Consider the following 26,001-nt stretch of genomic DNA (forward strand, 5'->3'; position numbering starts at 1 on the left):
TCTGACTTTCGTGGGAGCTGCGTCGTTTGGCGACAAAATGTCCCAAAATATTACGCGAAAATCCAGGCATTTTTAAAATATTTATTCTAATGCGGGTTTTACAGACATGACAATGTATAAAACCCGCATAGAATTGTAATCTTAAAATGTTTAATATGCTGTGTTTTGCATAATGAAAATTAAAGCGTTATTCTAATAAAAAATAAAATCAACTCTGATAAAAATATAATAAAAACTCAGAAATAAAAGTCTAATAAACAAACTTAACAACATATCATTTTTTAAATAAAAGGCTCAAATAAACCGCCTTCTTTCGCTAAACAAAAACTTAACCTATCGTAAAAGCTATTTTGCACCTTCAAAAGAATTTCAGGTAAAATGGAATTGACACCTTCGACAATTTTATTTTGCAACTCCTCTAAATTTGTTAGCCTACTAAATTCATGCTTGTAAATGGACGCCTTAAGGTAACCCCATAGATAAAAGTCATTTGGAGACAAATCTGGAGATCAAGGAGGCTATTTAATATCACCAGTCCCACTAATAAGGCGGTTAGGAAAAGTATTTGTTAAAAATTCTTTTACCCAAGCCGCGTTATGAGCAGGACAGCCATCTTGCTGAAAATAAACCGATCCCAGGTCTACATCAGGTAGGTTTATTTTCAATATAACTGTTGTTATTACTCACTTTAACAAAACATCGACACCAAAATAAACATAACTAGAACATCAAAAGCGTTGCAATAGGCAAGTATTTCCTGCATATTTTGTCAAAACAACTTGAATTTTCAGATTGCATTTTTTTTTGAGTAAAGATAACGCTTGAATAATTTTTGAAAAAATATATGCAGCAAGCAAAACTGCAAGATTTAAACCCCATTTTAGCCATATCTATATATCTTAAGATTGACGAAAAACAAATAAAAAATTTTATTTTTCGTCAATTTTGTATGTTGGTCTCTTAGAGAATAATGGATGAGATTTTTGGATTATAGATCTGCACAAGTTGAAAAAATAAAAATAGGTCTATGTGGTGAATAAAATTACCTTTAACTCAAGAGATCATTCGATGCCTATTCTCAATTAAAAAAATTGATATGGGTGTTCTGGAGGATGAGGGAATACCGTCAGAGAAACGCACTTTCTGTCAATAAATGTCCAATATTAAATTTGAAGTGTTTGGCCGGTTTTATCTAAATTATTTATTTTTTAACATGCTTGAGTGGACTGTTTTGTCTCGGACACCCTGTATACGCATATAATTTAAATAGTTTGAGAAATCTGAAATGGATGTTATACTCATAAAGCTACTTATATGATTGACTATTAGCAGTACCATAAAAAAATAGTTTAAACAAGTTACAACCTTTATTAATACATATGTGTTTCAAGTTATGTACCTATGTTTAAGTAACTAAATAATCGCAAACGTTAATTGCGTGAAATTAAACTTGAAGCTCGCCAAAAAAATCGTATTTTACGTTTGTTGTATTTTGGCTTGTCCTTACATTTGGCCTCCTTATACAAGCCAAAATACAGCAATATGATGACTCTTAGATACACCTTCCTTTTTCTCCAAGTGATTTTCCTATATTTCAACAAACTTTTAAATACCACATAAGAATTAATACTAAAAATACTACATAAGAATTCAGTACCTCAAATTCAAAACAATAATATAGCCTTTGCTTGGGGAATCTACGCAATTTAGGAATAAAATGGATTTATCCATAAATCATAGCATTAAACGTTTTGAAGAGATTTTGTCGTCTACCGCGATAGTTTTAATTCAGGACTTTGATGGAAATTGGAAACAATGCAGGGCGTTGCTTGACCGTGGCTCGCAGTCCAATTTTGAATCCAAATTGAATCTCCACTCGTACAATACAAATATACCTATTTTTTTAATTTTTTTTTTAAGGATAAAAAACACGAAATCTACAGCATCACAAATACATTTAATAAAATAACGAAGGTTACATGTTTCGCTCGACTAGAGCATCATCAGACCTAAACAATAATTAAAATTATGTAACCCGAAAAAAGGAGAATTCAACAAAAACTTACCATAACATACACAAAACACCTAATATTTAAGTAAACAAAGATTACAATAAAGTGGCACTATCTATGTACAAAGAACTCAACTAAACAATCAAATCCTTTATACATTTTAGAAATCTAACCATCATTTAAGAGTCTAGAACTACTTGAGGTTATTAAAAACTAGGTGGCCATCAAAATCAAACCTTTCATTAACACAGGACAGATCTAGGCTTTTAAAAGCTTTACTAATCTCCATTGTCTCCAACAAGTCTAGTTTTTTACTTTTGTTGCATTGATGCAATATTTTTATATTTTGGCTGTCAGGAAAATCATGTTTGGAGTCGAGAAGGTGATTAGCAAAAGCTGATCTGGTCACTGTGATTTCGGTATTTTTAAATTTATTGTATTGGGCCTTGTGTTCACTAATCCTAGTAGAAATCTTCCTACCAGACTGGCCGACGTACACTGCAGAGCACTCTTTACACCTAATCTCATAAACTACTGGAGAAGATAGCGGGGGTAGTTTATCTTTAGTTTTAATTAGATATCTTTTTAAGGTATTATTGGTTTTAAAAGCTGGGGTTATGCCAAAGGGAAAAAAAAGCGGGATAATTGTGACGAAATTGGTCCAAAATAAGTAAACGACCTAAAAGTTTTGATATTGTTTGTTTGTTGTCTGATAAAATTAAATGATAATTTATACTTGTTCACATACTGAAAATACATTTTATATATAGGTTTAAGAGGAAAAAAGTTACTGACTGCTAGTTGTTTAATGGTAAGGAATTCTTTTTTAAAAGCTTCACGAGAAAGTGGGATGTTAAAAAGTCTGTAAAATAAAGAATGGAAAGCAGCAAATTTATGTGAGGACGGTGATGTTGAATTATATTGTATAATATTATCTGTTGTTGCTTGTTTACGAAATATTTCAAAGGATATCTTATTTCTTTTTCTCTTAAGTAATAAATCTAAGAATGGTAAGGTGTTGTTTTGTTCCCGTTCGATTGTGAACTCAATTTTAGAGTGAAGAGAGTTGACATAATTATGGAAATTTGTAAGCTCTACCTCACTTCCATTCCAAATCAAACATATATCATCCACATACCGTTTATAAAAGATGATGTTATTTTTAAAATGACTGCTCATTATTTTTGTTTCTAAGTTGCTAAGAAATACTTCACTAAGAAATCGCGATCGCCCATTGCTAGACCTTCTTTTTGTTTGAAAAAACGGTTGTTAAATTGGAAAAAAATTTGATCTAACACAGTAGAAAGAAGCAAAAGTAGATTTTCCACCAAAAGTGAATCAAGTTTCCCCCTGAGAAGATCTTTGACTAAGACCAGACAATCAGCGGGTGGAATGCTTGGAAATAAGTTTTTCACGTCTAGCGATATAAGCTGGGCTGTATCTGGAACGTGAACATTCTGAATGCTTTTGGCAAAATTCACTGAATTTGTTACAGAATATGGCGCTTTGAAGTTTGAGACATTTCTAAGAACGTTGTTAAGCCAAGATGATAACTGGTAACAAGGGAAGTCAAGAAAGGAAACCACAGGTCTAATTGGCATGCTAGTTTATGGACTTTTGGCAACCCATATAATAGAGGTGTTTTAGGGTTCATGGGATATAGTTTTTGTTTTGTGGAATTAAAATATATATAGCGTTATTGTGTATTTATGAATGAGTACGAGAGACTTGGTCATATGATAAAAATTGACAAAACTCAAATATTAGAAATAGCGGAAAAATCTGTTTTATTTACCACACCATGAAGTAATCAATGAGTCAAACACAACGACTAAGCTGCGTGTTGTATTTGATGGCTCATGCCCTACATCAATTGGTATATCCTTAAACAACATTCTTATGATCGGTCCAACGATTCAGTTGGACGTTTCGTTTGTAACTGAAAATGTGAAATTTTTAGTTAACAAAAAATTTCACATTTTCAGTTAACCATGATTACCTATCGATTAGCGTCTGCGTCCTTTCATGCCACACGAGCGCTTCAGTAAGAAGCTTTAGAAAACAAACAAATTTTTCCCGAATCGTATAACATAATTTTCAGTGATTTTTACGTGAACGATTTAATAACCGGAAAATGATGTACCAGGTGCAATCAAATTAAAATTGGAAATTAGCGAAATATTAGGCAAATATCGTTTTGAGCTAAGTAAGTGGGTTTCAAATAATCCAGTAGTGGCAGGGCGAAAACAAATCGATAATGACGACACGTATGTTAAACAAGAAAGTGACGTAATGCGAACTTTGGACCTTATTTAGCACTCAAATTCGGATAAACTATACTCTATTTCAGAAGTGTGTAGAGCAATAAAACCTCATTAGGTATGCAAAAGTGGTACCTGGTGATCCACCAATATTTTATGCCACTACCTTAGTTGGGTATTAGTTTCAATGTAAAATTCTTTCTTTTCGTTGATTGCAGGTAGTGCCACCCGGTTTTGGGTCAATTTATGAGTTTTGCCCATTGTTACCCACTGATAAACATTGAAAACGGTACGCCAAAGGCGTGCAACTGGGACTTGTTTTTTACCTTATAATTAATGTACTTAAATGCTATTTTATTTTAGAAAGTTACTTTTGTTTAAATGAAATAATATATTTTTTTCACAAATTTATTGAACATAATATGTAGAGTAAAACAGTTGAAAATGTCACTTTTGGATCTAACACTTTTTGAACAGTGTATAATAATTTTAAATTATAATAGATTGTAGTCTTCTTCGTCATCTGACGAACTGTCATCACCTCTTGACATTATAATTAAAGGATCGACTGTCTGATCGATGAGGTTGTCAAGATCCCACATTTTGTCCTCTTGCTTAATTACATGCTGGACTGCTTTTCGCCAATTCTCTGGTGTCGCTTCCGTAATGGCTTGATCAAACAGTAGCTTAACATCTTTCATTTTCAAAGTCGTGTTTTGTCTTGCTACAAATCCTTTTACCTGCGACCATATCAGTTCTATAGGATTTAGTTCGCAATGATATGGCGGTAAGCGCAGTACAGTTATATTCCACGGCGTATTTCATGAAACGAGTTTTGTGTAAGTTTGCTATTGCCAGCAGTTCTTTTTTTATCAAATTTGCTTCAAACGCAATACCTTTTGCAGTCAGCCAATCGATAATTAATTGAAATATTCGCCGTGAATGATAGCTTGCGTTATCCATAACCACCACCAAATTAGCCGGAAGAAATTTTATCATTTCACCAAAATAGTCCTCGAAAACGTCTGAGTTCATGTCTTTATGGTAATCTCCTGTGCGAGTCGACTCAAAGGTTAGCAGACCTTCTTTTAAAAATCCCTCTTCGCTTCCAATATGTGTGATTATAAGTCTTTTTCCTTTTCCCGAAGGTACTTTAATACCCGTAGACAGGCCTTCTATGAAAGCTTGGCGAGCACTGGTTATATTTTTGTCTTGCCACATTTTTTGGACTATATAACCTTCGTTAATCCACGTCTCATCAAGATAAAAAACTTTCTTTTGCTCCCTGCGGTACTGCTTGATACTTCTCAAGTATTGTCGTCTCCAACAAACAATTTCGTCGCTCTCCAGGAAAAGTGCTTTGCGGTTATGCTTTTCCCAGGCAAAATCCATATTTTTTAAAGTTTTCCATAAAAGTTTTCTACTTATCAACGGAATACTGTCATCTCGGCCAAGCTCCATTAAAATTTTGTCTAGGGTGGGTATTTCCTTTTTAAAATAAAAAGAGTGAACTTTTCTTCGAATTATACATTTAGCATTTTCATCAAGGACTTTTGTAGGTCGTCCTGGCTTTTGCTTGGGAGATTCCACTTGACCTGCTACTTTTCTTTCCCGCAACAATTTGAAAATGGTGGACTTTCCAATTCCACTCATTTGAGAACATTTTTCAACAATTTCTTGCACAGTAAAACTAGGGTAATCGTGTTTTATGCAATCATGTACATTTAAAATAATAACTTTTTCACTCAGCGATAGTGGAGAATTTTTAGTACATCTTTTCGTTGGACTGAATACCTCAATTTTTTGAATATTGGGATAATAATATTGTGATTACACTACAGCGTAGCAGTGACTACTAACGTTTAAAATATGATTTAAAAGTATTTATAGTCTGTATATATTACCTGACCCCATTTTTGCATGTTACAAAGCGTTAAAAGATAGGTACCTATACAAAAGGATTAAAAGTATTTATTTAGTATTTAATCTCTTTCAAAATAAAGGCATTTAATCCGTGAAAATTAAATTCATAAATATTATAAGTACCTGCGCCTATGAACTACCACGAAATGTAGCCAAACAGAACGGAATTCCCCAGTTTATTGCTCTATACACTTCTGAAATAGAGTATAACTGTAAGAAATACTAACACGATTAATATTAAAATAACAAAAAGGTCAATACTTTATAACATTTCATGTATTTTTTATTCTTTAGGTCTAATAGCGCCATTTGTTATTAGGGCAAAAATCCTAATGCAACAAATTTGGCAAAACAAAAACGGATCGGACACAGTTCTTCCTATCGATATTGTTAATACTTAAAGAACTCCTCTTAATCAATGACTTAAACATAATTAGACATGTCCTAATTTCAAACGCAAAATTAATCGAACTACATTAATTTTGTGACGCTTCGCAGGCTGCGTATTTATTTGAGATCGATTAATAATACCAATGAATATTTTACTCAATTATTATTCAGTAAGTTGCGAGTAGCTCCCTTAAAAATGGATGTTGATCTCTCTCAACAATCTACAACGGAGGAGGAGGGAATAGAGAGTGATACACATTCTCGTGAGAGTTGTATAAGAATTAACATACTTAATATATAGAATAACATACATTAGAAATTCATACAGAAAATTAGTAATGTATGATGTATAATTATTGGATTATGATGTATAATTTATAATTATTGGACCGACAGTAAGATTGTTTTAGTCTAGTTATCATTACCCCCAATTAATCTTAACATTTTTGTCGCAAATAGAATTTCAGGTAGTCAAAACAGAAGTGAAATATCTCAGTGGAGACATGTCCCAACAACTAAAAACCCCGCAGATTTTATGTCTCGCGGTACAAGTATAAATAATTTGAAGGATTGTGATTTATGGTAGTTTGGTCCTAATCCTCCTAAAATATTAATTGCTATAGAGAATGGCAAATTACAAATTTTTTACAGATTCTCAAAACTGTATATTGCGTGTAGTGGCAAAAATTCGGGGCACTGTCTTAAAAATGGCACCTCTATTAATAAAAACTCTAAAATATTAATCCTATTAGAGGCCCAAATGGCTTATTACGGGTTGATGGTCGAATAGCTAAGTCCAATCTTTTTTTCGAGACTAAACATCAACTAGTTCTCTTACTGAAACCTCATTTTACTAAGCTTATAATTCAAAACGAACACCAAAAACATTTTTTCATGCATTTTCATGCAGGCACTTTATCTGTTTTATCATATTTAAGGAAAAAATATTGGATTGTTCAGGGTCGTCGGACTATTCACAGTATTTTAAAGAACTGTATAACATGCTTAGGGGAAGATTCAAAAAATGGATAACTTCCCTTTTGACCGGGCCATTCAGTATCATCCATTTTATGTTACTGGCGTAGACTTTGTGTGTCCATTTTTTATTAAAGATGGGAAATCGTTCAATAATCAAGGTTTACTTCTGTCTGTTTATTTGTTTTACAGCTTAGGCCGTACATTTAGAGGTAGTGGGTGATTTAAGCAAGCTAAATATCACGTGATTGGTAAAAGATAATTAACTTTTGAAAGGCTTACTACACTATTTAGTTAGGTAGAAGCAGCAATGAATTCCTTCCCTATAACTCCTGTATCAGAAGATCCCTTAGATTTTTTCTGTTTTATCCTTAGTCACTTCCTAATCTATATCCCATTACCATTCTGGAGAATGACCTTACCGACTTACTTCCAAATCAACTTAATCAATTTTAATAGCTCCAATAAGTTTTCTAGAAAAAATGGTCCAGGTACTACCTACTTGGTATTCAGCAGCGGTCTAAGTGGCAACAAGATTTTACTTAAGATTAGTTTCATGGTAATAGTGATAGACGACAATCTGCCTCCTTTTCTATTGGCATTTAGGACGACTGGGACATGCTTATACAGGGGATGATGGAGTTCTAAGAGTGGCAACTGTTCGTACAGCTACTAGTGAAATACTAATTTCTTGAAAGACTTTAGCCTTCAAGGGCCGGCGGTATGTTAAAGACTCATATTATTTCACCGCATATAGATAGGCACGTCTTAAAAGAAACACTTGGAAACCGCGCGCTTCTCCCTCTACAAGTGTATTCTGCGCACTAGCTTTTGACTAAGAAATCGATATTAACACATACGGTAAAAATGTTTATCATAACGTTCTAAAAAAAAGCAATTTTAAAGTAAAAATCAGCTTGTTTTTTTATCAAGAATAACAGGTATTTACATAAACTTTAAAATTCTATACTAAAAATTTTAAATTCTAACAAAACTAAAGTGTATTTTTCTTTTTTTATACTACCTGTTTTGTATTAAAAAAAGTTCTATGAGGTACTATTTTTATTAAAAAAGCTTATATATGGACATTATCTTATATTGAGGATAACATACACATATTGAAATGTACCTTCTGTATTTGTAAAATATTGTTGAAAACTTCAAACCCCGTATAATAGTTTTTATCAAGCTACCTGCACAAAATATAAGTATTAATAATTTTGTCAATCATCAATACCCGCCAAGTCAAGCTCTAATCCAACAGTGGAAGGTATCGTTAAACGTAGCTTACCACAGACTAGACCTGCCCCTCAACGTATGCTTAAGCATACCTTCAAACTGTATTTTTTGGTCAATTTTGATGAAACCTCTAAAGTTATTAGAAGTAAGGACTATAGACATAAAGATTTTGTTAACCGAAGAACATTGTTACAAGAGGGTGAGGGATCCAACTAAATTAAGTCGACTAGATGATTATACCAATATGATTATACTAATACGAAAGTTGAATCTCCTTTCACTTTTCTCATTTAACCGCCTTGCATCTTAGATCTATTAACAGCTCTAACTAACAGTGTCGACTTTGTGAACAAAATTTCAAAATTCGAGAGACACGAAAATTGATTTAAAAAACTTAATTATTTAAATTTTTAATTATATTCAAGTTTATTTACTTCACATACAATGTTAACATCTTTTTTGTTTTACAGCACTAAATAAATATACCACTTTAATTATTTTTTTTTTACTTTTTATAGCAACTTTAAGGTTTTTTGGTATTATTTGTTGTTTAATATCCCGTTCAGTTTGATCGACATTTTGTTTTTGTTTTGGTTTAATGATAATTCCTGGAACATTTATAGTTTACGGTGTTTGATGCCTCTTTTTGAGTGACTTCTCTGTAAGAGAACTTTTCCAATGAGGATGTCTCAAGCTGCGATATTTTTTGTTTTATTAAAGTTATTACTTGTTCCAGGGATTCAATAATTTTTTATTTATCCTCAAGTGATTTTTGCAGAAGAACATGAATCTCCCACTGCTGGCACTTATTTCAGTAAAATTTTAAGGTTCTTTCTTTAAATTCGAAAATATTCGCCTCCGCCGCTGTTATATCACTACATTTTTTAATATTTGCCTTTACAGATGTCACAAGAGATAAGGAGATTTTTTCTTTCTCCACCATTCTTACAGATATTACACTCCATCTCACAACTACACAAAATAGCAAGATCGATATTAACAGTTGTACTAAATTGAGTACATCCTTAGAACATTAAAAGGCCTTTCAATGTTCTAAGAGTACATCTGTGCTTTTTTGTCAACCATCGCGAACAACGTGCATACCGACAGCAATGAAGCCAAACTTCTTTTTAGCATAACCCGTGTCACTGTTATTGTTTATTGTGAGGTTATTGTTTGTTATAATTAAAAATATGCCTAAGTATAGCTTTAATATTTCACTACTTAATAACGCAATACATTTACGACCCAATAAAACTGAACCAGACTTTCATACTTTAATTTTGCCACTAAAAACTGAACTTTCATGACGAGCAAATATTTATACGTGCATGTATAGATGTACTATATTGTTATAAATGTACTATAATGTTTGATAATAATTGACATAATAATGTTTATTGTATTATTTCCTTAAAGACCATAGTTCACTTGCTAAAACTATGCTTTTCCTATTAAAAGAAGTGGAAGTAATGATCCTGTCTATAAATAGGGCATTCACGTGCACATTAAACTTGTGAGAGCTTGTTTCCACGTCACGCCGTGTCGGTCCAAAATGCTGACAGACATAGAGCATTTGCATTGCATTCAAATTATTTGAAGTGCACTCTTCGAAGCACGTTAGGCCCTTTGTTAAATGTAACTTAAAAGAGCATTCAGTCGGCTAGTTTGTTTTGGTTTCCGTTCGATTTCAATCTTAAATTTTAGCTTCATAATAACTATTGCAGAAAATTTAAGTGGTAATATTTTATTGTAATCCAGTATAAAAGTGCTCTTAAGAAATTGAATAAAAGCGATTAGACAAAGGAACCTTAACTAGAAAAATTTTACCCTAATAAAGACATGATACTTTTGACAAGCATATTGTGCATATTTATTATAACAGCTGGTAAATGCTGAAAAAATGTAGTCAATACAGGATATTTTTTACACAAGTACAAAATAAAGAACTACCTTGTTCAAAAACTTATGTATAAAAGAGGCATATAATAAGAATTTTTTGAACTACGTTTTTTCTAAGTTTCGCTTAAAAAGTATAGCACTACAATAGAAAGGCAAAATTTTAGCTTCCATTTCAAAGAATTTTTTGCCTTATTTTTATTTATATGAAAGCAATATGGGCATTTTAGCTCAGACCTTTATAGTGTTCCAGTGTTGACTCCTCTTTTAGGTCATTAGATCATTGACTCCCTAAAACAAAAATCCATACTTATACAGCTCTAAAGATCCAGAGATATAAATGCCCCACACCTTTAACACCCCACAAAAGGACAAAGAAAGGTAGCCAAAGATAAAATACCTAAAAGAAGTAAATCATGATTTATCTGATAAAATCTGAAATGAGTGTTAAAAATTATTTCCAAGTATTTGATTTAGTTATGACGTTCTTTTATTTCAACGCTGCTACCAGTATTTTCCTTCTAGTTTAATTAAATTATCTGCAATTTTTCTAGTACTAATAATTATTTGTTTTCTGTTGCTTAATATAAATAAGGATTTTATTATATGCATAGAGATATGTTGTCCGCAAAGTGAAACGTAAGTACAAGTTGAATACTTCTATTAACAGCAAGAATACGTAACCGATACCTATTTCGGTGAGAGAGTTTCTTTGGTGCATAAGACAGTCAGAAGGATGCGTAGTAGACATTTGCCCACGAGTTGAGCTACCTAAAAGAGTATTACAAAGACAAAAGCGTCATAAAACAAAATTATGTTTCCTGATTCTTCCCATCCAAACAATACCCTAGCATATTAAAAATCAAAATTACATTTAAAATATTGAAGGCTTTTATGTGCTCTTCATATACAGTGTATTCACGATGAAAGAAACAAATTTATATGAAATTCAAGTATTTTTTCCTCTTTTATTTTTTGAACATACCGATTAACCCGTTTTTTCCGAGAGTTCCAAAATCGGAACGACCACGTTGTCCCGGTCGTGTTAGTGTCGTTCTAGGCATAAGAGAAGGTTTGATATGCGTTTTTGCAAATTTTCCGCATTTAGTGTGCTAATTGCTGATTTTCAAGTTCACAATATGGCGTTAAAAAAGTAAGTATAATCTTTATAGTTTTGATAATTAAATTGTTCTACTGCAAAGAATTTATTGTAAGTGATGTAATTCAAGATATTTTATATACCCAATACGAATATTATTTAAAGTTACTAAAGGATTTTAGGTTGTTCCTATATTGGAACACTGGGACATAATTTTTTATTTTTATTGTAGTATTATACGACCCAAGAACTAATTGATTTAGTTGAAGATAAGCAGTTTTGGGCTGCAGATGTTTTTATCACACCTCTAAACGATGGAAGGGATTCTGAAGAGGATTCTGATAATGATGAAGTTCCTTCAGCTAATGTAAATCACCTTAGTGGTCGTCAAATGCAGTCAGAAGCTTGTGCTAAAATAAAAAACATTGATGGAGTAGCTTATATTGAGGTATAATTATCAGGATAAAAATATTGAGGAAATCTTTGCAATCAATTAGCAACCAGGAACCTCAGGCCATTCGATCGTAAACGATAACTCTCCTGAATTATCTGATGGTAATGCAAGCTACGATAGCGATAATATACCTTTAGCTCGCTTGGTAACCCAGGCTAATATAAACAGAACAAATTTAGAAAGAAGCTGGAAAAAAGTGGAATTAAATAACTCCTTCCTACAATTTGTTTCTCCGAAAGAGCCTGGCGCAAACGTCGACATATTTCCACATGCTGTTGCGTGCTTTGAATCATTTTTTGATATGGAAATATGAAATTATTTAGTAGAAATGTTTAATTTGTATGCCAGACGAAAAGGCAATCATAATTTTAGTACTGATGCAGGAGAACTAAAATGCTTTATTGGTATTTTATATTTATCTGGGTATTTACAAGTCCCAAGATGGCGTATGCTTTGGGAGGTGGATACTGGTACATACAATCCATTAATAGCAAACGCAATGCAAAAAAATCGATTTAAATTGTTAAAAAAATTTGCGCATTGTGCTGATAACAAGACAATAAATTTGCGAAGTTGCAACCACTTTTCAACATGTTGAATGACCGATTTTTGTCTTATGCTCCGCTTAACGAAAAACTGTCTATTGATGAAAGTATGGTACAGTATTTCGGAAGGCATGAAGCGAAGCAGTATATAAAAGGTAAATCTATTAGGTACGGCTATAAAATATGGTCCTTGTGTGAAAAATCTGGGTACCTAATGCAATTTAATCCCTATCAAGATAAACAAGCAAATAGGCGCTACATGGATCTAGGATTGGGAGGATCTGTAGTGATTACCCTTTTGGAGAATCTCCCAAAAAATGTCCCATTTAAAATTTATGGCGACAGATATTTTTCCTCCCTAAAATTAGTTAATTTGCTCCAAAAGAACGGAGTAGGATATACAGGTACAATCAACGGGAATAGAGTTAGAGAATTGTCCTTTGCGCAATAAAATGCAAGAAAGAAAGGGTACAAGAGGCAGCTTTGATTATTCTACAGACTCTAATTCTCAAATAACAGTTACCTTATGGAATGATAACCGTCCTGTTCTAATTGTAACTAGTTGCGATCCGGTAAATCCTGTTGGTCAAGTTAGTCGGTAGATTTCCAGTGAGAAAAAAAATGCCTAGTTCCTCAGCCTTTTGTAGTCGGGCAATACAATAAATATATGGGTGGAGTGGACCGAATGGATCAAAATATACACAACTATAGAATTGGGGTTCGTTCCAAGAAATGGTGGTGGAGTCTTTTCGCATTTTGCTTGGACTCGTGCATGCATAATGCCTGGCAGTATTACTGACTTCGACCAAATGGCGAAAAAGTGGATTTTTTAAAATTTCGAAGAGAAGTGGTGCAGGTATATTTAAGAAAATATGGAAGGCCTATTTCAACTGGAGGACGCCCTAAAACATCAAAGCCGTTAGAGGCTCGGAGCCATAATCAAATTAGGTACGATGGTTTGAATCATTGGATTATTCCAGTCACCAAACAGAATAGGAGCACCCTATGTCACAAAAACTCGACTAAGATGTGTGAGAAATGTAACCTCAATTTACATGAGGCTTGTTTTAAAGACCATCATGTGTCCACTTAATAATTATTTCATGATTTTTTAAATTAAACTTGACTTTTGTTCATAAAAATTAAAGTTGGTTTGATGTGTGTATCATGTATTCCCAGTGATCCAAAAATGGCACATCAATTTAAAAAATAAAAAAAATATTTAGAAACAAAAAAACAAATTTTCACAGAAAAATATAATTAGTTAATTTGATTACTTTGATAGAAAAATATAATTAAAAGTTTTGCAAAACTCGGGCATAACAGGTAATTTTAATTTATTTAAACTTGGGAAAAAACGGGTTAACATTGTTACTTGTGCATTTTTTGTCAACTTGATTTTGTTTCTAAAATTAAATTTATTGGGAATAATTATTGATCCACAGTTGAACTTTTCATTGCACATAGATTATGTTTGTAAAAAATTAGGGAAAAAAATTAATTTTTGTTTCGTGTTTCAACTTGTTTGTCACTATGGTCTAAAAAGTTAGTATTTAACACTATTATATTGCCTCATTTTAATTATTGTTCAGCTTTACTTATATCTTGTACACAAGAAAACATAAATAGGCTTCAATTACAGAAAAATAAAGCTATGAGGATTATTTTGAACTATGGTAAATATATACTAATTGAATCTATGCTTTCTACATTAAAATGGTTATCGGTAGGAACAAATATTGAAAACTTTGCCACCAATTTATAACCAACTCGCACTACCGCACATCACTTACGATAATGACATCTAGACCGATCTGTCGCTACTACCACTCTGATAGGTTCGCATAATATAAATATTAATTTTAAAGTAATGTTAACTGTAGGCTAACCTAATTTGACACACATTTTTCCCGCCATCTAAGAAACCACAATAAATGTAAACAAAACACAAAGGAGACCAACGTTCTCCCCTTTTTAAATACTGTTTGTCCTGTTTAGTATTCTGTATAGTCTTAAGTGTGTCTAAATGTTACGTGTAATTTTAATAATATCGAATGTGTTCCCACTATGGTAAACTTCTGGGCTTAACTGACAAGTGAGTACATTCCATTCGTTCACCTTTGACTCATTTCAGTTAGCACTGATGATGGCTCATACGCCGAAAGCGCTCTGCTAAGCTTTTAAAATAAAAATTGCTCTGAATACATCTGGTTTGATTGATTTGTATTATCCTTCGAGCAACACAGCCACTTCCCTCTTCTAAATATTGAAAAGGCAAATTTAACATTAATTTTTAAAATCGAACATGGTCTTTTACCTAACTATTTAGCGGCGTTTTTGGAAAAAAGAAAAAAATTCTATCAATACAATATTCGGTCAAAGCAAAACTACAATATTCAACATGTTAAAACCATTGCTTTACAAAAATCACTGTTTTTTTGATGGAATTCGCTTCTTTAACCTACCAGTAAATATTAAAGAAGCAACATCACTGAATATGTTTAATAGAAAAGTTTTTTAAACAATCAATTATAATTTAATTTTAAGTAATTTATTATCTTACACACGTGTATAATGAAATGTTTGTTATATGTACTAGACAGGTGCTAAACAAAGGACATATTATATATATTATATTTGAAGTCCAAAGTTTGTGTGAAAGGACCAAATTATTTTGATGATTTAAAGCAAAGAATTTGACAAAAAATTAGACTAATCGATCCGCAAGTGATAGAAAATGTGTAATTGGGAGGTATTTACCGACTTTAAAAATGCAGTGAAGTAAGTGGATTACAAATTTAACATCAGTTGCAATAAATATTGTATAAATTTTTTAATTTCGTATGTTTTATTAGTCTATTACAGCAATAATAGGACAAATCGCTGATATTTAGGCAAATGTAATACAATATACAAAAAGTATTCAGAAGTGTTTCATTTAAAAAAATTAATGTTGACGCCATAGTTTCTGCTTGAGGTAGCCTATATAGAAAATTTTTATTGCAAAAAATGCGCAAGGGCTAATGTTAATCGACGTATCCAAAAAATTAAAGAAGAAAAGATTACCTTAAATTTAAATGAAATTTATTTCTTTTATCGTGAATTCATATATATGCTTCGAAACATTTAATTTGAAACCATTTTGATAAACGAATCCCTCTAAAGATTCTGAAAATTATTTAATTTTAAATTTACAATTTAAATTTAAATATATATATAAATATATATATATATATATATATATATATATATATATATATATATATATATATATATATAAATATATGTATATATATATATATATATATATATATATATATATCTCAACGAATTATTTTTATATTTATTTATATTTGGCCATGTCTCTGATTATTCCTCTATTGTGGCATATTGACTTGGCATGGCACTAGAAGGAGTTCTAGTGCCTACTCATTTATTGGATTTAGATATACTACACTTTAAAAAATATTTTGAGAAATATGTAAGAAAGTAGACTCGTCTCAGGTTTAGAATCGACTATATTGATCAGATAGAAAATACATATACATTTCGTTAACAATAATATTAATTGGTCTTGATCTATTAACCTACATCAGTGTTGCGACCTAGATTTGACGTTGGGTTATATTTGTTGATACTAAATAGTTTACATAAAGGTAGCACCACATCTTTCCCCTTTTAAAAGAATGGCTTTTATTTTGGGCAAAGATAAAAGACATTCGTTTTAAATAAAATATTTGCCCGTATTTTGAGAAAGTTGTGTTGCTTTGTGAAATACCGTAATTATTAGTATATCCTACCCCTTTTTTTTTTTTTTTTTTTTTCACTATAAAGACTTACTCTTAAAATATTTACAAATTATTATCACTATTACCATAATTATCCTTACACTTATACGTCACACTACTACGATAAATACTTTTATAAAATAATGTTTGCGAATAAGTTATTTACAATGTGTGAGTATATGTCAACATATAATATTACTATACTAATTCTGTTTAATTTGTCGCGACATTAGATTTATATACATACATAATACGTCAATTTTCACTAGCACAGTATTTGTGTACTCTGTTTTTATGCACAGTAATTACTTTCCCTTTTTCACTTTTCACTGTACAATTTACCCCACTTGTACTTATAACTACAAAAGGGCCGTTAAACCAAGGATCAAACTTCGTCCGATTTTCTTTTTTAATGACTACAAAGTCACCTGGGTGTAGACTAAGGCTTTGAGAAGTTCTATCGTACTCTAACTTGCGCTTATCTTTCGCTCTGATTACAAAATCTCTCGCTCGCTGTAAAGAAATTTGAAGTTTATGACGAACTTCTTGATAAAAGGCATCAATATTGTAAATTGGGTCAATATTGTTTGTCAAGTCAGAAGTAAACTCAGGATTTCTTCCAAAAACTAGCTCAAAAGGCGTATAATCATGCAAAACTCCTGGGGTTGTATTAAAGCAAAATGAAAAATATTTAATATACTTGTCCCAATCTGTCCAAGAATCATTAATGTACGACCTTAAATAGTCATTTAAAATTCTATGATTTCGCTCACAACCTCCGATGCTTTGGTGGTGGTAGGCTGTCGAAAATTTGTGATTTATTTGTAGTAGATTGGTCACTTTTTCTAAAACCTCATTCTTAAATTCAGTCCCTAGGTCAGTACGAATCTCTTTCATCGGTCCATATACCAAAATAAAGTTATCTACTATTGCCTTGGCTACTGTTAATGCTTCTTTATTTTGTATAGGCGCGATGATAAGATATTTCGTTAATTCGCATTGCATGGTTACGGCATAAACATTATTGTTATCGCTTTTTGTAAACGGGCCAATAGTGTCTAGGCATACAATATCGAAAGCTCGTTGCGGTGTTGGCGTAATGACCATGGGTTCCTGATGATTAATTTTGCTTTTGTTTACCTGGCATTTTTTACAAGTTTTTACATAGTTTGCAACATCACGTGACATCTTTTTCCAACGAAATTTGGTTCTTAGTTTTTTTAAAAGTCTCTTTTGACCGCAGTGACCGCCGCAAATTGGGTCATCATGATACTTCTGAATAAGTTTTTGTTTTTCATCCTTGTCTATTATAAGTTTTGGGTCGTGGTATAAAAATATTTTTAAATTGTGTAAATAGTCTTGTCCTAGTAATTTAAAATCTTCAAACGTGCACGTACTAAATATTTCATCATTTAATCTTAATTTTAATTTTTGCAAATTGTTTTCACTAGCCATTATTCGAAGCTGAGACAATATTTTCCCTAAAGAAAAATTGCCATTAGTGAAATTCATTTTGCTTTCAGCGCTGATTTTATTTTTACCGTGATTTTCCAAAATTATTCGTAAATAATCTGGCTTAATAATAAATTTTATACTAGGAATTTTAATTAAATCGTAGTTATCATTTGTTTGTATTATATTTAAGTCTTTACCTGATTCGAGAGAACGCGTTTTTGAATTATTTTGGGACACGCATGTTCCCTGTTGTTTTCTAGACATAGACCTAGTTATTGCCAAAATTTGCTTAGACTCTGACGTCATATTCTTAAGATCTTGCATATTAATTCTAGATAACGCGTCAGCTACGACGTTATCCTTACCTTTTATGTATTCGATTTCAAAATCATATTCCTCTAAATCTAATCTCATGCGCATTAGCTCTGAAGAAGGATTTTTCATTGCAAAGAGATAAACTAGGGGTCTATGATCTAATTTAACTAAAAAATGTGTGCCATATAAATAAGGTCTAAAGTGATTAATGCCCCAATGTATGGCTGCTAATTCCTTTTCTATGACAGATTTATTAGTTTCTCCTTTTGTGAAACTTCTTGACGCATATGCTATAGGCAGATCTTGACCATTTGATTTTTGAGATAGAACTGCACCGCAAGCCTCTTTTGACGCGTCGGTTGTCAAGATAAAAGGCTTTGAAAAATCTGGGTGTTGTAATATTTGCGGATCAATAAGCATATGCTTCAGCCTGTTAAACGAATCTTGGCATTCTTTGGTCCATACAAATGGTGCATTTTTTTTTGTTAGCTTAGTTAGTGGTTTAGCAATTTCTGCGAAATTTCGTATAAACCTTCTATAATAATTACAGAAACTAGTAAACCGCCTAACGTCATCGCCGTTTGTTGGAATTGGATATTTATGAATTGCCTCATATTTCGATTCGTCAGGTAAAATACCATCCGCGCGTATTTGATGACCAACGTAACAACAATTGTTTTGGAAAAATGCACATTTGTTTGGGTTTAATTTTAGATTAAATTTACGACAGGTACTAAACACACTTTTTAGATTTTCAAGGTGGTGACCTACTGAGCATCCAATAACAGTTAGGTCATCCATATATAAAAATGCCTTTTCGGGGGTTATTCCCGCAAAAGCGATACTCATCATTCGCTGAAAACTATTTGGACTAACTTTCAAACCGAATGGCAGCCTAGTAAATCTATAAGAACCTTGATTTGTGCTAAAAGTTGTTATATCTCTGGAATTTTCTTCCAAGGGTATTTGATGAAATCCCGATTTAAGATCTAATGTAGAAAAATATTTGGCTCTTCCCAATTGATCTAAAATTTCAGAAATTGACTTAATCGGAAATTTATCAGCACAAAGTTTTCTGTTAATCTGGCGAAAATCGACTACCAGACGCCATTTTTTCTCACCGTCTTTGGATTTTTTAGGAACCAATAATATTGGGCTATTATATTCGGCATACGATGGCTCAATAATATTGTCTTTAAGAGCGCTATTCCCGGCGCGACCAACTGAGAATCCGCTTTTAGTCGTTTAGCCCGTCCGGCAAACATCTGACAACACGGTACCGTCGCGTCGTCACTTGCTTTCCCATCGATCCGCAGCGATCCGGGCTGCATTGCGTTGTGAATTTTTGAGCGGTGTCGTGGTCGACGTCCAGAAAAGCGCTTTATTTTTTTTTTAAGTTTATTCTATTTCTGCTTCATAAGAAGTTTTTGCGCAATTAGTAAAGCATTTATTGGATACGCTTTTGTGATTTTAATCTAAAAAAAAATCTTTAGGCTTATACAGATTTTCAATAAACTTTGTAAAAAAATTGCACCAAAACACAAGACACAAGCGCAATTTTATTCTGCATTATGTTAAAATAGGTTTTTCAAATCAAATAATAAAATGATAAAATATTACTATTTATTACACATAATAACCTATAAGTTATCTATTATCTATAAATATTAGCTTTAATTATTGTGTTTGAGATATTGACAGTTAAAAATCATCTTGAATACACTTTGATATGCTGTAAGTTTATTTTATTTTTGCACTTTATTTTTACCAGATTCGTGCTACGCCCAATTTAGAAATTATGGGAAAATACTGCAATAAATTAAAAAAAAAAGAAACGAACGAAACGTATATTAACAAAAAAATATAAACATATAAAAAACGTATATACATATTTATTAAGGTTTTTACATATTAGGAAATAAATAAAAAAAAAATTAATAAGCTTCTGCATCGATTCAGTTGACAGGTTTTTCGCCAACGGAAGAATTTTAAGTTCTGATAGGCAGCCCTTTTGGATAAAGCGGGTCAACTATTTCTGGTAATAAAAAATTGAAGTAGAAGGCTTTTAATTTTGGTAACATTTGTTCCTCCCAAAATTGTTCGTCACGGCCAATCTAAAAAAATACAGAATACTATAAAGAATTAATTTATGTTTTCAATTAAAACTCTCACCTGTTCAACTAACATGCCAAGAGGGCTCCAAATAATAAAATAGCATGATTGCTTGTTAGCTATAGCTAACTGCCCCTGAACTTGGTAGTAATAATTGTGGTTTTTTTTCAAATGTAGGTGGTTATTTTCCAATGTAGCGAATGTGATCTTTTTTGATAATATTGCTTCGGTTGGAGTCATGTTGGTAATGCTAAATGGGCATTTAACTTCTACCAAATCATGTTCATTAATGCAACCATCAGGGCTCGCTGCCAAATAATATTCTTGTTCACCTATAAAAATTCCACATCGAGACACTTTTAAATTAAATTCATTTTCAAATTCTAAAATTGCTCGGGCCTCGCTTTCACTTCCATATCTTGTAGCATTATTGCCGCTAAAATTTCCATACAGCATCGTTTTTATTGCACCACATGGCGAGGTTTTTGCCCGCATTTTACATATTTTGCCAAAATTTGAGGCAGTAATCCGCTGTGATCTTTCTTGTATCCATTTTGGATTAGAAGCCTGGCCAATTGTAGAATTTTCAATATGTTTTATTTCCTCTGGACTTTTTTTCATATCTTTTAAGATTTCTTTTTTCCTCGAGATAAAAACGTCACTGTTTATTTCTAAAGAAATGTAATGGGCGTCAGGACAATAATCCTTATCAGGAAGAGTTTGTTTTCTTTTCTTATTTTTTTTTTTTGAAATTAATGTTTTTTGCAGTCTTTTAGTTTGATAAAACAGCCTTATCTTTTTACATCTCTGAATATACCGCTTAGTAAAGGAACGAGGGCTTGTGCCTATTGCGGTTTTATGAAGGATTTCATAATAGCTACCACCAGAATTAAATGACAATGCAGCTGCCTCACAGCGAGCTTCATATGAACCTCGTTTGCAAAAATTTATACGCTTGCCACCAACAAATTTGCTAACAATACTGTTATAATGCTCAGCGAGGTTATTGTCCATATTGAGGATTAGGCTGCTTGCATTATCTATAATTCTTTGCAAAGCTACTAAGATGTCTTCATAAATTCCACAAGTCTGCATACTTGGCACTAAATTTGTGTAATTTGGATTATCACACTTGAAATAATTAATTTCTTTACATCTGGCGTGTTCCCCAAATACATGACTTGGGGCATTAGAGATGTCACCCCTTAGCAATTTAATTTTTTGGTCCATCGTGGTGTCTTCTGCGATTCTGTGAGTGGTGGCTTTTGTTATCGCACTTCTTAATCTTAAAAATCTGTTCAAAACCTCTTTTCTTAACGCCAATGGTACAGGTACATTTTTAGAATTACTTCGTTTTTTATCTGCAAATTAAAAAGAAAGAAAGTAGAAAACAATAGATACACATTATATAATTGTATAAGTTTAATAGTATGAGTTTAATAGTGTAAGTTTAAAATTTGCCAATATCATTTTATTTAAATTAAATTTAATTTTCATTTAAATCAATAAACGCATTTCTTAGATACAAATATGAAAAAAAAAATTTTTTTTACAAAGTTTAACACCCTGTATCTTGAAAACAAACCGCTTCCGGACATATTATGTTTATTTAAAAAAAAGTTTATTTTTACATGATTTATCACTTCTAGAAGTTTGTACAAACCTGACACCCTGTATGGCTTATATGTATGTGTAATAAAATACAGGGTGTTTCATTTAAAATGATATACATGGGGATATCGGAGACCGTCAAAGATACAGGGTGGATCAAATGAGAAAAAAGTTGCGCATTTTTGTAAACATATGTCATTGTCATATGTCATATGTCATTTGTAACAATATGCCATTTAAAAATTTTAAAAGCTCCGAGTGGTTCCGAAGATAATCGGAAAATCCGATATTTGAAAAAATCGATTTTATTTTTTTCTAAGCTTATTTTTTATCCGATTTTTTTAAAACTTTAAAAAGCAATTTTCAGAGTAACTTTTTACGTGCTACATGAAGGTATTTTTAGATTTTTAGTACGACGTTTCGTCTTTTGCCGACCATCATCAACTTTTTTTTTCTTATGGACGCTATATTGGATTTTTGCATATTTAATTCAAAGCAAATTTTTAAATAGCATACTGTTAAGCTCAAAAATGCGTAACTTTTTCCCCATTTGATCCACCTTGTATCTTTGACGGTTTCCGATTTCCCCATGTATATCATTTTAAGTGGGACACCCTTTATACTGGTATTAAAATATAAAATATACATACTACATATTTCTCGAATTTTCTTGGCAAAATTTCGCAACAAATGATTCCTGCACTCCACCTTTTGCACCAACATATTACCATAAGGCTTTGATTGCAATAATTTTCGGTGGACCGAGGAATCTCCATCACCAATCATTTTTGTAAATTTTAAATTGTAAAGCTCCATGCTTCTTTTAAAGCCCTCCAATACTATGTCAGCTTCCATCGATGTAGATGTGCCGTTCCAGTTCTTATGACATTTATGTATTGGAACGTCTTTTTTTTTATTTTCGTACCAGGAACATAACGAACAAAATTTATTTCTTATTCCCAGAAATAACAACTTCCCTGTTTTATAGCCAACTATACATGCCTAAAAATTACAAATTAAAACATTAATCATTTATGTAATGTTTTTAGTCAACAGTTAAAAGAAAATACTTATTTTCGATTTTGATATTATTATTATTAGTATTACCACTCCAGATGAAGAATCATAATTGACATTGTAGGATCTCTTTGCCCAAGCCCCATCGGTCACTACGGTAATACATGGAATTCCATCTTTATCCACTTCGCCTTCAATGGTTGCGATTCTAGCTTCTTCAGCGGCAGCTTCTTCCATACTCTTCCATGCGGATTCCCTAATCAAATGACCCACTTTCTCATGGTGGCTGCTAATCGTTTTATAAGACATAAATGGCATATTCATGGAAGCGGCTACTTCATTAATTTGTGAATAGCCTAGTCCGGTAGATATGGTGCTTAAAACCACTGAAGAATTTAGTTCAAGTTGTTGAAATTTATTTTCTTCATTTGAAATTACTTTAGTGACGTTACACATTTTACATTTTAGTGTAAATTCACTATATAATCCGTTTCTCTTTTCTTTAATCAATTCCATATCCACAAGAGTGCAGTCAAACGGTTTATGCCGTTCCCCATTTAAAAATTGTTTAAATAAATATTCAACGTCAAATATCCGCCTACCTGCTATCTCAAATTCATTGCTAAAAAATTAATTAATTTCATATAATTATTTTTAATAAATAATGTATTAAATTATTTACCACTTTTTTCTTTTTTTCGCCGATTCTAAATTATTTTCTTGTTGGCTTTGACTTTTAGCACCATTTTCAAGTTTATTATCATTTTCTATACTAAAATGTAATACGTTTAGATTATAATTAAAAAATAACATGTAATATATACATACCTCATAGAATCTTCAACATTTAACTCACTATAATTATTCAAAATTGTTGGCGATATTTGTTGCTGAGAATCTTGATAATTATAACCACACGAGGGTAATAAATGAAATCATTACTGTAATAAATGAAAGTTATTTTTCTATGGAATATGTTGTATTTTTCAGGATAATGTTGTTGTAAATTCTAAATACTCAAAAAAGTTACCTTAAAAACATTAAAAAGTTAAAAAAGGCACTTCTCTAAATGCTTATAAAAAATCCTATACTAACCTGGATTCCTCGCGAGCCTTTTCTTCTAGATAGTCGACAGAAACAGTATTTTTAACAGAAACAGTATTTTTAAAAGTTTCAGATGCAGTTCTAAAATAAAGTAAGATTAAAAAGTTTTAATAAACCTAAGTAAATAATAAACCTTTATTTAGGTTAAAACTGTTTTATACTTACCTTAAATTATTTATTTTATTAGATCGGGCTTGTTTCATTCTCTGTTTTAAAGATTTTTTATTAATATAATACACATCTTTTTTACCCTCCTTTCGTTTACCCATTGTTTATTATTAAAATTTTTTAAACCGCCAATAAAAATGGTTAACTAATACACAATAAAATAGATAAGAATAAAAAACGCAAAGACAAAAGAAAAAACAATAATAACACGAAACACAACTACCCCAAAAAGCACAAAATCATAGGTATAGAAATTACAGCGGAAAAACAGTAGCATGCAATTACCGAAATTGATATAATATCGAATAGCTCCCCCGTTCGGTGGACGACTCTCGTCACCAGCCAGACAAGCGGCGCACGGCGCTGCGTTGCCAGCTGCCAGCAAAAGCCGCAGGTATTGGGAAATTTAAAGCTGTTTTTTCAATTTTTCGGTTATTGATATTACGCTTTTATTAATTAAAATTTTATATTTTACCATTTGGCTTAATTTTATAATAATGATTTTATGTTCCCGCTATAGACGAATTTTCGACTTTTTTTCATTATTGCAGAATTAAAAACTAAAAAAAATAAAAAAATAAAAAAAACGTTCTGTAGCGGTGTTCTTTAGGAAATTTAAATAACTTTACTCAAAACCGCAGTTAAATATCTTTTAAAATAAAGGAATTACTGAAATAACAGTAATGAGCGGGTGACTAATGCTCTTAAGCATTTTATTTACCTGCGCATTAACTTCGTCTGTCTGTGAGTACGGTGTCCTGTAATTTTTTATGTAAACTGGGGAGTCATCAGTAAGTCTTAGTTTTTGTTCGTAAAAATTATTAGTTGTCAGTAAATCTGATTCTAGTGCAAAAATATCACAGTACTCTTGGCATAAATTAATCACATCATTTTGTAAATATTCCGCTATACCTTGTGTATTTAATTCTCTTAATAATAGATCGTTTCTGTTTTGCTGAGTTGTAATATTTTTGTTTTGAACACAAAGAATGTTGTAGTTGGTTAAATCTGAATGACTTATTTTGGGGTTTTTTAAGGTTACACTATCAAAATTTGTATTTAAAATCCTTATAAATGGGCTCTGACTGGACACTATAGATCCGGCGATAAAAACTCCTGAAGCGATCTCTTTATTTACAATGACTGCGTCGGTTTTAAGATTTTTTAGCGAGTTTAGTTTTCTTACCACTTCGCACCTAGGTGGTATTATTAAAACATCTTCCTCCGGACTATTTAAAATTGGTATGAAAATATCGCCTCTTCTGCTTTTTACCATCATGGTCCAATTACTATAGTCCAGTAGACATTGGTATTTTGTGATAAAATCTCGCCCTAAAATTCCGTCGGCTGGAATTGGAAAATCGTGGCTTACAATATGAAACATGCTGGTAAAAGTACAGTCTTGTATAAAAATATTTGTTTTTGTAGTTCCAATAGAGTTTGTGTAGCCTTCAGTCACGCCTTTTATTTTGCAAATGTTAGACCTATCAACGATTTGTTCAGGGTCAATTTTCGTTCTTTTGAAAATAGAAACGTCCGCTCCAGTATCAACCAGCAAGGTAACTGTTTGATATCCTGTCATTGCTGTTTGGACTGCTACAAAATTTGATAGTGCTAGGTCCATACTATAAATT

General features: G+C 31.9%; 2 protein-coding genes across 8 annotated transcripts in view; both read right to left on the bottom strand.

Annotated features, from left to right (window-relative positions):
- The window catches only part of LOC126743130 (uncharacterized), an 802,914-nt gene that overhangs the window by 594,474 nt on the left and 182,439 nt on the right, over window positions 1-26,001 (bottom strand). The gene's annotated exons all lie outside the window — the stretch shown is intronic.
- LOC126743131 (uncharacterized) lies at window positions 20,234-24,735 on the bottom strand. 7 transcript variants are annotated; one of them, XM_050450107.1, is made up of 8 exons: window positions 24,365-24,735; window positions 24,191-24,280; window positions 23,924-24,036; window positions 23,778-23,862; window positions 23,186-23,717; window positions 22,729-23,080; window positions 20,528-21,828; window positions 20,234-20,469 (listed from the first exon to the last, which is right to left on the bottom strand). In XM_050450107.1, the coding sequence occupies exons 5-8, from the start codon at window positions 23,609-23,611 to the stop codon at window positions 20,344-20,346; spliced, it is 2,205 nt and encodes a 734-aa protein (XP_050306064.1). In that variant the 5' UTR covers window positions 23,612-23,717; window positions 23,778-23,862; window positions 23,924-24,036; window positions 24,191-24,280; window positions 24,365-24,735; the 3' UTR covers window positions 20,234-20,343. The 7 variants fall into 7 exon arrangements, with proteins under 7 accessions (XP_050306064.1, XP_050306059.1, XP_050306061.1 ...); XM_050450102.1 differs by having other exon boundaries at window positions 23,778-23,867; XM_050450104.1 differs by having other exon boundaries at window positions 23,778-23,867; window positions 24,191-24,735.

This window comes from Anthonomus grandis, chromosome 12 (assembly GCF_022605725.1).
Source record: "Anthonomus grandis grandis chromosome 12, icAntGran1.3, whole genome shotgun sequence".
Lineage (NCBI taxonomy): Eukaryota > Metazoa > Arthropoda > Insecta > Coleoptera > Curculionidae > Anthonomus > Anthonomus grandis.